The sequence below is a fragment of the Scyliorhinus canicula genome, chromosome 9 (genome assembly GCF_902713615.1).
Source record: "Scyliorhinus canicula chromosome 9, sScyCan1.1, whole genome shotgun sequence".
Taxonomy (NCBI): domain Eukaryota; kingdom Metazoa; phylum Chordata; class Chondrichthyes; order Carcharhiniformes; family Scyliorhinidae; genus Scyliorhinus; species Scyliorhinus canicula.
In genome coordinates, this window is record NC_052154.1 from 152,115,952 (window position 1) to 152,128,865 (window position 12,914).

General features: G+C 49.6%; 1 protein-coding gene across 1 annotated transcript; it reads left to right on the top strand.

Annotated features, from left to right (window-relative positions):
* The first annotated feature begins 281 nt into the window (after nt 1–281).
* Nucleotides 282–2,283, top strand: LOC119971795 (parathyroid hormone-like). The gene is made up of 3 exons (XM_038807931.1): nt 282–333; nt 1,711–1,804; nt 1,901–2,283. The coding sequence occupies exons 1-3, from the start codon at nt 330–332 to the stop codon at nt 2,109–2,111; spliced, it is 309 nt and encodes a 102-aa protein (XP_038663859.1). The 5' UTR covers nt 282–329; the 3' UTR covers nt 2,112–2,283.
* Nucleotides 2,284–12,914: the final 10,631 nt, after the last annotated feature.

Sequence of the window (12,914 nt, forward strand, 5' to 3'; positions counted from 1 at the left end):
TTAAATGAAAAGGCCAAAGTCAGTGGGTCATTGTCGTAAATTCACTGTGGGATAGGATTGATGTCACAGCTCCTCATCGTTGAGAAACTCAGGACAATTTCAAATGACTTCCCTCAATGTTCAGGCGTTTTACGTCTTGCGATCAGGGAGACATCACAATGACATCAACTGTAACAAAAGGAAATGTGATCAATAGGTGCCGAACCCCTTATATAAGGGAACATTTTCACAGTGAAAACATTAAGCACAACTTCAAGCAGTGGCTAAGAAACCAGCACAAACTCCTCAGCACTCTGCCTCAGAATCTGTGGAATCAAAACTTTTGGTGAATGGGTAAGTAACTTTACTCATTGTTACAGTGTTCCTGCAGTAGCAATCAGACTTCTAGCCCAGTGTCATGAATTGATGAATGTCAGAAGAATCACTGCAGACTTGTATTCTACTGTAGCTCCAAGCTGTATAGAAAAGGGGTGCATATTGGTGTTGACTGGGCTCAAGGGGGTAGCATGTTTGTCTCTAAGCTGAAAGGATGAAGATGAAATCCAGGCCAACACTTCTAGTGCCAGTACAGAGGGAGTACTGCACTGTCAGGGGTGCCATCCATTAGAATGTCTGCATGACTGAAACATGTATAGTTAATACCTGCCGCAAGATGCATCTTTGTGAATACCATGTTTTACAAGGCTATCTGACAAGTAAATAGATTAAAATTCTGATTGAGAGACACCTGACTGCTCAAGTGGGTGTAAAAGACCCCTAGACACGACTTCAAAGATGAGGAACTTCTCTCTGTTTCCTGGCCAATATTTTTTCTGCAACCACTGGATAAAAAGCACTTAATTTGTTTTAAAGAGGTTTGGGTTGCCCTCATGTTGGATGGGTTGGATTTGTTTATTGTCACGTGTACCAAGGTACAGTGAAAAGTATGTTTTTGCAAGCAGCTCAACAGATCATTAAGTTCATGAAAAGAAAAGGAAATGAAAGAAAATACTAATAGGGCAACACAAGGTACACAATATAACTACATAACACCGGCATTGGGTGAAGCATACAGGGGTGTAGTGTTAATCAGGTCAGTCCCTAAGAGGATCGTTTTGGAGTCTGGTAACAGTGGGGAAAAAGCTATTTTTGAGTCTGTTTGTGCGGGTTCGCAGACTTTTGTATCTCCTGCCCGAAGGAAGAAGTTGGAAGAGTGAGTAAAATGGTGGGATTATGCTGCCCGTTTTCCCCAGGCAGCGGGAGGTGTAGATGGAGTCAATGGATGGGAGGCAGGTTTGTGTGTTGGACTGGGCTGTGTTCCCGACTCTCTGAAGTTTCTTGCGGCCTTGGGCCAAGCAGTTGCCAAACCAGGTTGTGATGCAGCCAGAAAGGATGCTTTCTATGGTGCATCTGTAAAAGTTGGTAAGAGTTAATGTGGAAATGCTGAATTTCCTTAGTTTCCTGAGGAGGTATAGGCGCTGTTGTGCTTTCTTGGTGATAGCATTGACGTGGGTGGACCAGGACAGATTTTTGGAGATGTGTACCCCCAGGAATTTGAAACCACTAACCATCTCCACCTCGGCCCCGTTGATGCTGGCAGGGGTGTGTACAGTACTTTGCTTACTGAAGTCAATGACCACGGTTCATGGTTGTGAAAGACGTGATAGAAAGACAAATATTTCTTCATTATAACTGTTAAATGAATGGAAATAAACTATTTTCTTGTTGCAGGTAAAATGGTTTACTTGATCCTGAAGAGACCTGGCCTTGTGGCCATCCTGTACACCATGGGCTGGATGATGCTCTGTGATGGGAACCCCATAGGGTAATTCGCTAAATTCGAAAGCTATAATCGCGCACTCAACATTACAATGAAATTAGACCAGTATTCAGGTGAAACTGATTCAATCCTTTCTTTCAGAAAAAGATCGGTGAGTGAGCATCAGGAAATGCATGACCGGAGTCAATTTTTTCAGGACCTGAAGAGGCAGTGGTGGCTCGAGAAGATGATGAGGGATTTGCACACAGCTGATGAGGTCCTTCCTCAAGACATTAGTGTGAGCGACCCACCAAGGTGGACAGAGTCAGCCACAATTTCTACAAACACCAGAATCCGAAGAGGAAATCAGTAGAAACCAGACAGACATCCAAGCAAGAGGCACCCTTGCTGATGTTCCAGAGGAAGGGAAGGGAGACAATGAGATTTCATTCTTCTGGGTTCTTGGGACGGATAAATCCTGAGGTTTGGCTCAACCCAAAACCTTTAAAGGTTTTGCAGTAAGGCAGGTGCTTGCCTGAACTGGAATAAAAGCAACCACACCACTGTACAAATATTTAAAGCCAGTTTATTTAATACTTTTGTTTTAAAACACACATGGAATCAACCTTCAGTATGTGATTCTAAAAAGCACTTGCCAAGAGATATTTATTCCATTATTTATGTAATTTATTTTTTGAGATTAAATTTCTTATTTATTCTGAAATGTATTTCTTTCTTTCTTTTATAAGACATAGAACATAGAACATAGAACAGTACAGCACAGAAAGTGCTGTACGCACGTTATACGCATTTTATTCAAACTTGTATCAAAGTAGGTTACAGCAAATGAACACCCCGGGAAACATTCTTCCCAGCAATCAACTATACAGTTTGTACAGATTTTACTCCTTTTTCACCCCTCGTCCCCATCACCCACCCCACCCACCCCCCCACACCTCTGCGACGAACAGCTCCTCAAACACGGTCACAAACATCCCCCACCTTTTCTCAAACTCCCCTTAACTCATACTTTATCTTCTCTAACCGCAGGAAGTCATACGAGTCACTCAACCATGCTGCTACTCCCGGTGGTGATGCCGGCCGCCACGCCAGCAAAATTCGTCGCCGTGCAATCAGAGAGGCGAAGACCAAAACATGGGCCTTCCTCCTCTCCATGAGCTCCGGCTTCTCTGAAACCCCAAATATCGCCACCAAAGGGTCCGGGTCCACTCCCTCCTCCACTATCCTGGCAGACTGCGAACACTCCCGCCCAGAAACTTCCCAATTTTTCACAACCCCAAAACATGTGCGCATGATTCGCTGCCCCCGCCCATACCTCTCACACTCATCTGCTACTCCCTGAAAGAACCCATTCATTCTCGCCCGAGTCATATGCACCCTGTGCACCACCTTAAACTGTATCAGGCTCATCCTTGCACAAGAGGAGGTTCCGTTTACCCTTCGCAGTGCCTCACTCCATACTCCCCAATTGATCTCCATTCCCAACTCCGCTTCCCATTTCTCCTTGATCTTGACCACCCACTCGCCTCCCTGCTCCCCCAGCCACTTATATATATCCCCAATTCTTCCCTCCCCTTCCACATCCGGAAGCAGCAGTCGCTCCAGCAGGGTGTATCCCGGCAATCTAGGGAACCCCTTCCACACCTTTCGTGCAAAGTCCCTAACCTGTAGATACCTGAACTCTCTACCCCTCTGCAGCTCTACCCTCTTCCTTAGCTCCTCTAGACTTGTGAACCCTTTCTCCAAATACAAATCCCTCACCTTGAACAGCCACAACTTCCCTCCACCTCCTGTATACATTATCCATTCCCCCCCGGCTCAAACCCAAGATTCTCGCACAGCGGCGTTAGCACCGACATCCCTTCCACCCTAAAATGCCTCCGCAGCTGATTCCATATCTTCACCGTGGACTGCACCACTGGGCTCCTGAATACCTACTCGGAGCCATTGGCAATGCTGCCGTCACCATAGCCCTCAAACTAGACCCCTTACAAGATTCCTCCTCCATCCTAACCCACTCTACCACTTTTCCTTCCCACCACCGCCGCACCTTGTCCACATTCGCCGCCCAATAATAATGAAGCAAGTTTGGCAATGCCAACACCCCTTGCTGCCTCTGCCTCTGTAGCAAGGTCCTCCCCACCCTCGGCACCTTCCCCGCCCATACAAAGTCAAAGATGATTGTGTCCACTTTCCGAAAAAGGCCTTTGGTATAAAGATTGGGAGAGTCTGAAAGATAAACAAGAACCTCGGCAGAATATTCATTTTCACCACTTGGACCCTCCCCACCAACGTTAAGTGCAGTGCATCCCACCTCTTAAGATCCTCCCTAACCTCCTCCACCAGCTTCGTTAAGTTCCACTTGTTGGTCGTTCTAAGTTAGTGTGCTTAACACTCGTTTGGCTCTGTTTCTTATTTCTATGCTCTGGAGTCGCCAGGTGCCGTAAGAGACACCGTCACAAGTTATCAAGGTCAAGTTCAAAGCAATAAATCTATACACCGATTAGTAAGTCCAAAACAATTATAAACAAGGGTTTATTATAGCAATTATAATAAACACTCATGCACACGCTAAAAGACTAATACTTATCTAAGTAGGAACCAGCAAGGTCAGGGGACAAGGCCTTTGTTCCTTTCTGGTCTGCACCTTGTGTTCGCTAATAGTCGGCAAGAGTACAAGCAATGCCTGGGTCACGTAGCGATCGCCGTTTTGGCACTTACTGATAGATGGCTGTTGCTCAACGGCCGGTGATGAAAGACAGGATCTGGAGGCTGGAGTCGGAGGCCGGAGTCAGGATGCAACAGGCAGAACCATGTGCAGGACATTCTTTTTATAGGTCCCTAGAGGTCCGTGCCCCTTGGGGCGGGCTCTCTCTCACCTGCTGGGGATCGATTGGGTCTTTCCCAATCGATATGATTAGAATCCCCCCATCCTGGGGTCGTTTCTCGATGGCTGGGGCGGTTCCTAGGGCTCATTGTTCTGGTTTCTCTGGCGCCATCCTGGCTGGGTACCTATAGAAAAGTATCAATCGATACTTAAATGTATCTATTGTATCTGGGACTGTCCCGGTATCACCTCATTAGTATGCAGATCGTTTTCCTATTTGCACCTTTGGCTGAGTTTCTGCAGCTGCCTTGAAACCGGTTTTTGTACGTGCTAAATGCTAAATGCTTCTGCAAGCTGTGTGTCCTTACTATGGCTGTTTTTCCCTGTATTCTTTGCGGTTCTCCATTTTGTATACTGGTGCCCATTTTAGATGGCTACACACTTATGGAGCCCTGTCCATTCCCTCGCTACCTAAATCCCCAAGTATCTAAACCTATCCCTCGCTACCGTAAATGGCAGCCCCCCTAAATTAGCCCGCTGTGCCAGCTCATTCACTGGGAATACCTCGCCTTTCCCTACATTCAGCTTGTATCCCGAGAACCCTCCAAACCTCCCCAACAGGCCCATAATCCTTCCCATACTCTCCAACGGATCCAAAACATACAGCAAGAGGTCATTGGCATAGAACGACATCCGATGCTCCCTCTGTCCTCTCATTATCCCCTGCCACTGTGCCGACCCCCTGAGAGCCATCACCAATGGCTCTACGGCCAGTGCTAGCAGCAGTGGCGACAGCGGGCACCCCTGCCTCGTACCCCCGTGTAAGTCAAAGCTTCGTGAGCTCATATCATTGGTGCTCACCCTTGCTCTTGGCGCCACATACAGCAACCGCACCCATGCCACAAATCTCGGCCCAAACCTTCCCAAAACTTCGAACAAGTACCACCACTCCACCCGATCAAATGCTTTCTCCGTGTCCATGGACACCATCATCTCCGGTACCACAGCCATCTTATATTACTCGCGAGCTGCCTGCCTTTCACAAAGCCTGTTTGATCTTCTGCAACCACCCCCGGGACACAATCCTTCATCCTCCCCGCCAACAACTTAGCCAATACTTTCACATCTATGTTCAATAGTGATATGGGTCTATACGACCCAAATTCCACCGGATTCTTCCCTTTTTTTGGGATTAGTGTGATTACTGCCAGCTCCATCGTCTCCAGCAACTCCCCCTTCTCCAGTGCTTCATTAAACGCCCCCAACAGATGTGGTGTCAGGTCCGCCACAAATTCCTTATAAAATTCTGCCGGGTACCCATCCGGCTCCTCCCTCAGCCCCAGGGACTCCTCCAATGCCTGCCTCTGCTTCCTCCACCTGGGGAAATTCCAGCTCGTCCAGAAACCACCCCATGTCCCCCTTCTCTCTGTGGTGAATGAGATTCACACGGTATTATAGTTGCCAATGTCACTCTGTTCCAAGTATATATATGTATCAATATTGTAAGTGCAGTTGCACTACCTGACCACCAGGGGGAGTAGCTCTGGGAGTACTCGAGAGTTTGTACTGGGCTCCCACCAGAACTCCTCCCCCTGGAGCTGCTGTATAAAGATCTGTGCCACATAGGCAGCCAGCCAGTTCACCAAAAGTTCAACGGCTCACAGGCTGGCTCTGTTGTAAGTATATTAAGACCGCTATTCTAATCCTACAAGCACGTGTCCGTAGAATTGATGGTCCCATCAATTTAATATACTTACGAAACAGTCGAAGTAAATCATGGAAGCAGCCCTCAAGCCCTGACGCCTAGAACTCGACCCGCAGGATGCAGAGGCTAAGGAAATTCTTTCTGGATGAGATGTTTTAAGGCCTACCTGGCAGAAGCCAGCACCGCTGGAACAACGGAGGAACAAAAACTCAGCCTACTGCACGCGAGGGTAAGCCACAGAATCTCCACACAGCTAAATCCGGCCGCTTCTTACACCGCAGCGCTGGCGATATTAGACAAAATGTACGTTAGGCCCATTAACGAGGTTTATGCACCCCACGTGTTTACGACTCGCCGTCAGCGGCCTACAGAAACGCTAGCCGAATTTGTACGGGAACTGAACAATCTTTCTAATGACTGTAATTATCAAGCCGTTACCGCGGCTGAACATAGGGAGCTTGCTGTGCGGGACGTTTTCGTAGCGGGCCTTAGATCTAACTATGTACGCCAAAGACTGCTAGAAAAGGGGGCCCAGGACTTAGATACTACTGTGGAGGCTGGTACCACTATGGAATCTCCTTCCGCAGCCTCACGTCGTTTCCCGTGGACCCCGCGACCGCATCGTGGACCCCCGATCAACAATCCCCCCAGGCCTGTGCCGCACGGCCCCCCAACTACCGCGCTGCCAAAGCCAGTTACTCTGCTGCCCCAGCCAGCTACTCAGCTGCTCCAGCCAGCTACTCAGCTGCCCCAGCCTGCCATTTCTGTGGCCAAAGCCAGCACCCGTGGCAGCACTGCCCAGCCCGATCTGCGACCTGCAGCACTGCGGGAAGAAAGGCCACTATGCCAGAGTGTGCGTCGCGAAAAGGGCCCCAGTTTCTAACTCCCCAGTAGAGAGAACAAATCGCTCCCAACACCGCCCCCTCCCGCCACGTGCAATCCATTGGGGCCGCCATCTTGGCAAACCCCCACCATGCGGCCGGCCACGTGCGACTCATGGGGGCCGCCATCTTCCTCGCCGCTCACCACGTGCGATCCACGGGCCCCATCTGCATCGGCATGCTCAGAAAGCTCATCTGAAGACTACGACTTCCCCGGGCACTCATCACGCGGCCCGCAACTCAGCGCAGCGATCCTGCATCAAGCTCGCCAGAACGTACCGGCATCTACTCGACTGGATGCCCACTCGGAAGACTACGACCTTCCCGGGCACTCATCACGCGGCCCGCAACTCAACGCGGTCACCCTAGATCAATCCCGCCCCAAGCACCTACGAAGTTCGATGGCGGAGGTCCAGATCAACGGGTACAGCACGCCATGCCTCTTTGACTCCGGGAGCACCGAGAGCTTTATACACCCAGAGCTGGTAAGACGCTGTTCGCTTCCTATTTTTCCTGTGAGCCAAACTATCACCCTCGCTTTGGGCTCCCACTCAGTCCAAATCCAAGGACGCACCGTCGCTACGCTCACAATTCGAGGCGCTAGTTATTCAAAATTTAAACTTTATGTCCTGCCTGACCTCTGCGCGCCACTCTTATTAGGCCTGAATTTCCAGTGCAACCTCAAGAGCCTCACCCTCAGCTTCGGCGGGCCCCTGCCCCCACTCACTATCTGCAGCCTAGCCACGCTGCGCATCTCCCCCCCTCCTCTCTTCGCCAATATCACTCCAGATTGCAAACCAGTAGCTACTCGCAGCAGGCGATATAGCCTACAGGATAGGGTCTTTATCCGATCGGAGGTCCGACGGCTGCTCAGTGAGGGGATCATAGAGGCCAGTAATAGTCCTTGGAGTGCTCAGGTGGTGGTCGTCAAGACCGGGGAAAAAATTTGCATGGTCGTCGACTATAGCCAGACCATAAATTGCTTTACATTCCTAGACGCGTATCCACTCCCCAGAATTGCAGACATGGTTAACCAGATCGCCCAATATCGGCTATTTTCCACGGTGGATCTGAAGTCTGCATACCACCAGCTCCCAATCCGCCTGGAGGACCGCCACTACACGGCGTTCGAGGCTGATGGCCGCCTCTTCCATTTCCTCCGGGTTCCCTTCGGCGTCACTAATGGGGTTTTTCGGTGTTCCAACAAGCAATGGACCGAATGGTAGACCAGTACGGGCTGCGGGCCACGTTTCCGTATCTGGACAATGTTACCATCTGCGGCTATGACCAGCAGGACCATGATGCCAACCTCCACCGTTTTCTCTAGACGGCACAGAAATTAAACCTCACTTATAACAAGGAGAAATGCGTTTTCCGCACAAACAGACTGGCCATCCTCGGCTACGTCGTGGAGAATGGAGTCCTGGGCCCAGACCCGGACCGCATGCGCCCCCTCTTAGAACTCCCCCTCCCTCATTGCCCCAAGGCCCTCAAACGGTGCTTGGGGTTCTTTTCATACTACGCCCAGTGGGTCCCCCAATATGCGGACAAAGCCCGCCCACTCTTTAAGGCCACATGATTTCCCCTGTCTGCTGAGGCGTGCCAGGCCTTCAGCTGCATCAAGGAGGACATCGCCAAAGCAGCCATGCGGGCGGTGGATGAATCCACTCCCTTTCAGGTTGAGAGCGACGCCTCAGAGGTAGCTCTAGCAGCCACTTTAAATCAGGCAGGGAGGCCCGTTGCATTTGTCTCCCGTACCCTATCTGCTTTAGAACTCCGACACACCTCTGTTGGGAAGGAAGCATAAGCCATCGTGGAGGCTGTTCGTCACTGGAGGCACTACCTCGCAGGTAGGAGGTTCACCCTCATCACCGACCAACAATCGGTTGCCTTTATGTTTGACAACTCGCAAAGGGGCAAAATAAAAAATGATAAAATGCTTCGGTGGAGGATCGAACTCTCCACCTATAGTTACGATATTAAATATCGACCAGGGAAGCTCAACGAGCCCTCGGATGCCCTATCCCGCGGGACATGCGCCAGCGCGCCGATCAGCCATCTGAAAGTCATCCACGATGACCTCTGCCATCCAGGGGTCACCCGGCCCGCCCACTATATCAGAGCGTAAAACCTGCCTTTCTCCAACGAGGAAGTAAAAGCGGTCACCAGGGACTGCCCGAACTGTGCAGAGCGCAAACCGCACTTCTATAGACCAGACAGGGCCCACCTGGTCAAGGCTTTTAGGCCCTTTGAACGCCTTGCGATCGATTTCAAAGGGCCACTCCCCTCCACTAATAAAAACATTTATTTCCTCAACATCATCGATTAGTTCTACCGATTCCCTTTTGCCATTCCGTGCCCCGACATGACCTCCCACACAGTCATAGTGTATAGTGTCTTCACCCTGTTCGGTTTCCCCAGCTACGTGCACAGCGACCGGGGTTCGTCCTTTATGAGCGACCAGCTGCGTCGGTAGCTGCTCGACAAGGGCATCGCCTCGAGCAGGACTACCAGCTACAACCCCAGGGGGAACGGGCAGGTGGAGAGGGAGAACGCGACGGTCTGGAAGACCGTCCTACTGACCCTCCGGTCTAGAAAACTCCAAGTCTCCCAATGGCAAGAAGTCCTCCCTGACGCGCTCCACGCAATTATATCCCTCCTCTGTACAGCGACAAATCAAACCCCTCACGAGCGGCTCTTCATTTTTTCTAGGGGCACTACCACGGGGGTCTCACTTCCGGCGTGGCTGAGGACACCAGGCTCGGTCCTCCTGAGGAAGCATGTCAGGGGGCACAAAACTGACCCCCTTGTTGAAAAGGTCTCCCGTATTCCTCCATTCCAACCCCCAGTACACATTCGTGGAGTTCCCGGACGGTCGCCAGGACACAGTATCCCTTCGGGACCTGGCACCTGCTGGGTCCAGCCCCCCCTACCCCCACTGAGGAACCCCTTACCCCGTTCCCTATGCTGCCGCCCCCTTGCACCCCCGATTCCGCAAGCTCGCCCCAGCGGTTCCACGCACCAGCACCAGCCCGCCCCCAGCGCCCCCAGTCTCCGGTCGAGCCAGAGGTGTATGAAGTTTGGACGAGACCCGCCCCGGAGTCTGCCATCGTACCCCAGCTCTCAACACCCACCCAGCCACCGCAAGAGGCTGCAACCCCGGTGCTCAGCAGATCGAAACGAACAATTCGTCCACCGGACAGACTAACTCTGTGAGCCACCACCCCCGCCTGACTCGATTTTTTTCACAGGGGGTGAATGAGATTCACACGGTATTATAGTTACCAATGTCACTCTGTACCAAGTACATATATGTATCAATATTGTAAGTGCAGTTGCACTACCTGACCACCAGGGGGTGTAGCTCTGGGAGTACTCGAGAGTTTGTACTGGGCTCCCCCCTTGGCTCCGCCCAGAACTCCTCCCCCTGGAGATGCTGTATAAAGATCCGTGCCACAGAGTCAGCCAGCCAGTTCACCGAAAGTTCAACGGCTAACAGGCTGGCTCTGTTGTAAGTATATTAAAACCGCTATTCTAATCCTACAAGCATGTGTCCGTAAAATTGATGGTCCCATCACTCTCCCCCTGGGTCTGCCTCATAAAGCCCCTGGTAATACTCTCTGTGGTATTGCGGTATCTAGGTGGGATGTACCTTATACTGTCGTATGAGTGGTAGAACCTGCCTGTTGGTTCCGCCCAGCAGGTGGAGCATAAGAGTCTGTGTTTCACCCACAGCAGTCATTCTGTACCGGAGCTGCTGGTGTAACTACTTGTTCATTAAAGCCTTCAATTGGACTACAATCTTGCTTCAGTAGTGATTGATCATGCATCACTCTCTAAATGCCTCACTTATCTTCCCTGGCTCTGACACCACATCCCCAGCCCCAGTCCGGAAATCCTTGATCGACCCTGCTTCCAACACCCTCAGAAGCAGCAAGTTCTAGGAGTATCTTAAGGACTTAGATTGACAGATTATTGGGCATCAACAGAATCAAGAGACATGGGGACCGTCCAAATGGTCACCATTGCTCCTATTTTTTATGTTTTCAATAATTTTCAATCATGGCTATTTCTGAGGCAAAAAGTATAAGTAGAGCAATAATCTGGAATAATTCATATTTATTTTTTGATAGCATGGGGATACCACTAGAAATAAATACATTTTTTGACAGGCTGACAACGGGGAGGGCGGTAGGGCAACTGCGTAGGGAAAGAGGGATGCAATACGAGTATGGAGAGAAGGCGAGCCACATGCTGGCGCACCAGCTGCGGAGGCTGGCTGCATCTAGGGAAACATTGAAGATTCGGGAAGAATGCGCAGACTCTGCACAGACAGTGACCCAAGCCGGGAATCGAACCTGGGATCTTGGAGCTGTGAAGCAAAAGAGCTAACCACTGTGCTACTGTGCCACCCATAAAAAGGGGGATGTCAGGAGCTCACAGAGCATCCCTCAAAAGAACCTCACTTGGTTAGACACATAGGTAAACATCTTTTCGGCCAGGGATACCTAAATCTATGCAGCCGTGGAGCCCTTCTAATCTCCCAAGGATACTTAAGAAACCCCTGAGAAACATTCTTATTGTATTGAAAAATTAAACCACAAAAAATGATTATTATTGAGCACGAGATACAAACGTACAAAAGCAAACCTAAAAAATATTTCTATGTCTTAAATGTACACATTTATTACAATAAAAATGTTCTGTTATTCAACAAATACATCCAAATCTTACCTTATTTTGTCATTTTTAATGGGAGCACCCACTTACACACACCTGGTGCTTTTCTGGTTTGGCTGGAATGGAAGCTTCAAACCTTTCACGTTCACAGTTATTTTCCCAATGCCAGGCTGTACCCCTGGAGGTCTCACATAGCCACCACCAACCCAGCTCAACATCACGCCTTAAATATTCTTTTTCCTTTTCATCTTCAATTCCATTGCCCTCAGCCTCCCCCCTGGTTGCATTGTAATCTTTACCCCCCCCCCCCCCCCCCCCCCATCCATTACCATCTCAATATGGCCCCTTGGGAACTGACTGTTTGGGGTAGCTGTTCCTATGGCTTCCTGGTGGCAGTCAAACCAATTGGGTGTCAGTTCAGGGTCTGCAGGACATTTTATTTGTTTCAAGCCCTCCACTAAAGATTAACTCAGTCTCCCCAACTTGATGGCTTTGGCACCCATAATCAGGATTGCATGAAATGTTCCCACAGGGCCATAAAAATCCAGACCATTGTTAAAATAAAACTCCACTGGACACTTGGATTTTTTTTGACTCATTCATGTGATGCAGGCATTGCTGGCATGGCCAGCATTTGTTGCCCATCCCTTAAATGCTCTGGAGAAGGTGGTGGTGAGCTGCGTTCCTGAATACAATTGAATGACTTGCTAAGCCATTTCAGAGGGACGTTAGTACTCAACCACATTGCAATGGGTCTGGAGTCAAATGTAGGCCAAACTGGGTAAGAATGACAGATTTCCATCCCGAAAGAACATTAATGAAGCATGTGGGTTTTTAATGCAATATGGTAGTTTTATGATCACCATTAATGTTACTGGCTTTTTATTCCAGATTCACTTAATTCACAGAATTTAAAATACCCCCTTTCTCAGATGGAATTTGAGTTTATATCACCTTATGGCCAGAGCAGATGCTATTTGCTGAGCAAGCCTAATCCCAGAGGGAAACCTATCTTACGACTATAAATCTTTTTTTGTATTCTGAAAATGAGATGAAAAAAAC

Coding starts and splice junctions, on each gene's coding strand:
- LOC119971795 (XM_038807931.1), top strand. Junction 1,805..1,900: donor TGTGATGGGAACCCCATAGG/GTAATTCGCTAA, acceptor CCTTTCTTTCAG/AAAAAGATCGGTGAGTGAGC.